This window comes from Uloborus diversus, unplaced genomic scaffold (assembly GCF_026930045.1).
Source record: "Uloborus diversus isolate 005 unplaced genomic scaffold, Udiv.v.3.1 scaffold_14, whole genome shotgun sequence".
Classification (NCBI taxonomy): domain Eukaryota; kingdom Metazoa; phylum Arthropoda; class Arachnida; order Araneae; family Uloboridae; genus Uloborus; species Uloborus diversus.
Window position 1 is genome coordinate 4,615,869 of NW_026558098.1, and position 4,530 is coordinate 4,620,398.

Consider the following 4,530-nt stretch of genomic DNA (forward strand, 5'->3'; position numbering starts at 1 on the left):
GTACAGTGGTCGCTGAGTGCCCCCCCCCCAAGAAGGGCTGCTTTTTGCCTTTGTTTAGTTTCATTTCTTTTTTTTTCCTTCCCTTTCGCACATTTCGATCTTGATAGTTCTGAGTGTTCTCATCTCAGTGACTTCAATTTCGTATCGTATACCTCCTATCATCCATTTTATTTTAACAACTAGAAAATTACCCGTCGAGATATGACGGGTCAAAATTGCTTCTACATTTGAACGAAGCAATTTCCTGTTTGGTGGTATAATGATCAGTAGCGTAACTAGGGGTTGGCGCAGTAGTGACTCTCGCAAGGGGTGCAGCAGCCAAGGGGGGGGGGCGCCATTTCAGCTGATTAAAAAAAATTCTTAAGAGTTTTTTTTTAGATCATAGAGTTTGAAAAATGCTTTAAAAAAATGAATAAAGAAAACAACTCGCAAGAAAGAAGAGCTAAAGACACATAACATCTACTGAGAAGGAACATTGGGCATCATTGAAAACAATTCTAAAAACGGAAAATAAGAAAAAATTACAATGCTGCCTCCTATTTGACGAATCAACTAATCAAAATGTTCCTAACAAAAACAATTTTTTTTTTTTTTTTTGGAGTTGACAATGACTTCCGGTGACTTCCCATGTAGGCGCCCTGATGAGGGGGGGGGGCGCAATTTCTTTAGTTCGCCAGGGGCGCTAGACCCCATAGTTACGCTACTGATAATGATAGTTAACATTTTTACCCTAACTCGACTGCAAAAACTTCTACTGTAAAAAGACTCGCGTGGCCTCGTCTTACGCGACTTTAAGAGGAAATACATTCGCGTGTTCGACTGTATCTCCTCTTCTATTAGCTGAAGAAATATAGTCGAACTCGCGCATAACGAGCGCAAAAAGACCGCGGTATTTGCTTGTTATAACCATTGAGAACAGACAAAATGGAGGGAGTGAAGACTTTGTTACATGAACCAAGGACCCCAAGTCAAGTGATATTTTTTAAAGCAAAGCATTGGAAAAATTGGGTTTCTTTCGCTAGTTTTACGCAAAACGTGTCAACCATTCGGCCTTGTTGAATCACGTGACTTGGCGTCTTCGCCTCAGCATTTATCAAGCCAGTGAGTGGACTTTTTCCCTCCATTTATATTCCTGCTCTATGATTAAAACCGAGTGCTCGCACAAAACGAGTTCGTGGAAAAAAAAACGTAAAAATTTATCATTCTTTTTTTTGTGTCTTCTTTTTAATTTCTGTCCAGTACCAAAAAAGTTGGTTAATTTGCTTTGAACGGTCTGAATGTCTCTTTCTTGAGTCATTGTTTTTGAGCAATACACACATATAATTTTCCATTGCGTCTTTACTCCACAAATTAAAAAAAAAATTGTCATCGCTAGGTCTCAGGATTTATGGTTTATCATTAACTTTCGGTTGACGAATGCTAAAGAAAATTTACCAGAAAAAAATAATAATTTGAATTTTGATCTCTTGAATTCAAATTATGTTTTTCGCAATCACGAGTGTGTGTATGTAGGCATGTGTGTTTGTGTCTGTGTGCTGGCATAAGTGTGTGGGTAGTTGTGTGTATGAATGTGTGTGGGGGGTATGTGTATGTGTGTGTAGGCATATGTGTTTGTGTCTGTGTGCAGGCATGAATGTGTGGGTAGTTGTGTTTGTGTATGTTTTTGTGTATGTGTAGGTGTCTGTATGCATATGTATGAGTGTGTTTGTGTGTGTGTGTGTGTAGTTGTGTATGTGTGAGTGTGTGTGTGTAGTTGTGTATGTATGCGCGTGTGTGTTGGACATGGATGCAACCTGGAGACGCCTTTCGCTATAGGAGCAACATCGTGAAGAGCCGGTGGAAACGGTGATGGTGCGGAGGGTGGCAGCGGGAAAATAAAATGATAGAACGCCAATAAACAGTCAAATAAAAGCAATAAGCAATCGTGATCGCTCAAAAAAAAAAAAAAAAAAAAAAAAGCTAAGGTAAAAGTCAACAGAAATTTTATGAATCACAAAAATATTGTGCACAAGGTTCTCGTTATATGAGGCCTCGTTACAAGAGAGTTCGAATGTATTTTGTTTCGATAAATGACTTTTTATCTATTGTGATCAAAAAATATATTTTTTTTTTAATTCAAAGTAATAATTATTTCCGTTGTTTTCAGCAGCAAACTGGAATGCTAAACAGCAGACTTCAGCTGGGTGATATCGAATTTCACCTCTAAAAACACAAACCTTCTTCTGCGCATACATCTCAAGAAGTTCATCGAAATTAAGGTGTTAAGAAATTAGGCTTTCTCTGCTGAACGAGTTAAGAAAGAAGAGTGTTCCAATTGACGTCATAAAAGCTCTGACTCTCTGTTGTCATGTTGCCAATAATTATGTCCAATCCTGCATCCATTGAAATACGAAATAGTGGTCTTTTTTGCTTTTACTCATCTTTATAGAAAAGGAACTGTTGCTGCTCGTCATCTATAGAATTCCAGTGAATATCGTTAACAGCTAATAAGCAAAAAGAGATCTACAGTTTTTCAAACGACTTAAAACTCTCAGTGCACTTCACTTTTCTAAAAAAAAAAATTGCTTGGCAACAGTACAGTCCTCTTCATTTTTTGAAGTTGACATTACAATATTTTTTTTTTAAAGTGAGCAGGATGACGTAGAAGTCTTTTTTGTAGATAGAGATAGTGTTATGTGCGTCTATTTACGAAATCCTTTTTTTGATAATACTCTAACTAAAATACTATTTCTTGAAAAGTTAAGTTTGATCAGCTTGAAAAGGCTTGGTGTCTGATAAAGCTTCTAAGAAGGAATATTAGTGTAAAACATTTATTTTGTTTTACGATTTTCTGAAACTAATTTTGAAGATTGTTTACCGACACACCATGGCTCTCGAAAGCCCTGCCCGTCGAATATTTGTAGTAAAATTTTGTTTCCCAACTAATACAAAAAGTTATATGTGAAAAACACTCTTATACTTTCTAATTAAAGGCAAAATTTGAAAATCCATTTTGCGAAGTTTTAAGAAGTCTGTGCAATGGCATATCTTTCAAATATCCGTGTCGGTGAGAAACAGCATATATGTGAGCATTGCTCAAAGTCATTTTCTCGTGCTTCGGAGCTTAAGAGACACGTAAGGATCCATACTGGAGAAAAACCATTTTCTTGCGAGCATTGTCCTAAAGCATTCTCCCAATCATCGAGTTTCAAGAAACATTTGCGAGTCCATACTGGTGAAAAGCCCTTTCCGTGTGAATATTGCTCAAAAGCCTTTGCTTCGCGTTCAGACTTAAGCAGACACACCAGACTCCATACTGGGGAAAAGCCTTACTCATGCGAGTCTTGCTCGAAGAAATTTTCAGACGCTTCGAGTCTAAAGAAACATTTGAAATTTCACACTCCCGATAAGCCGTTTTCATGTGAACATTGCTGGAAGTCATTTTCTGATGAACCTGCTTTGATGACACATCTGAAAGTCCATACCAGTGAAAGGCCTTACTCGTGCGATCATTGCTCGAAGTCATTCACTCGATCTGAGCATTTGGTGACACATACCAGACTCCATACTGGTGAAAAGCCTTACTCTTGCGACTATTGCTCGAAGTCATTCACTCGATCTACAGATTTAATGGCACATGTCAGAATCCATACTGGTGAAAAGCCTTACTCTTGCGACTATTGTCCTAAGGCTTTCACTCGATCTTCACATTTAAGGGAACATATGAAGTTTCATTCTGAAGAAAAACCTTTTTCGTGTGTCTATTGTTCTAAGGAGTATGCTCAATCTTCGCACTTAATGGCACATTTGAGATCCCATACTGGTGACAAGCCCTTCCAGTGTGAACATTGTTCAAAAGCGTTTTCTGTGCGTTCATCCTTAAAGTCACATTTGAAAGTCCATACTGGCGAAAAGCCCTTTTCTTGTGAACATTGCTCCAAGACGTTCAGTCAATCTTCAAATTTAAGGACACATTTGAGAGTCCATTCAGGTGAAAAACCATATTGTTGTGAGTATTGTTTAAAAGCATTTTCTCAGGCTGAAAATTTGAAGAGACACTTAAGCGTTCACACGCAAGTGAAGCCCTAGTGCGGTTATCGTTCAAAGACACTTTATGACGCTTCAAACTTAAAGCAACACATGAACGTTCACATTGTCTTAGATCCGCATTCGTGTGAATATTGCTGGAAGTCATTTTCTGATGAACCTGCTTTAATGGTACATTTGAAAGTCCATACCAGTGAAAGGCCTTACTCGTGCGAACATTGCTCGAAGTCATTCACTCGATCTGAGTATTTGATGACACATACCAGACTCCATACTGGTGAAAAACCTTATTCTTGCGACTATTGCTCGAAGTCATTCACTCGATCTACAGATTTAATGGCACATATCAGAATCCATACTGGTGAAAAGCCTTACTCTTGCGACTATTGTCCTAAGGATTTCACTCGATCATCACATTTAAGTTAACATATAAAGTTTCATTCTGAAGGAAAACCTTTTGCATGTGTCTTTTGTTCCAAGGAATATGCTCAGTCTTCGCACTTA

At 38.1% G+C, this 4,530-nt stretch overlaps 1 protein-coding gene across 1 annotated transcript; it reads left to right on the forward strand.

The window, feature by feature from the left end:
- The first annotated feature begins 3,018 nt into the window (after positions 1-3,018).
- On the forward strand, positions 3,019-4,068 carry LOC129232854 (zinc finger protein 271-like). Its single transcript, XM_054866953.1, has one exon. The coding sequence runs from the start codon at positions 3,019-3,021 to the stop codon at positions 4,066-4,068; it is 1,050 nt and encodes a 349-aa protein (XP_054722928.1).
- The last annotated feature ends 462 nt before the right edge of the window (positions 4,069-4,530 follow it).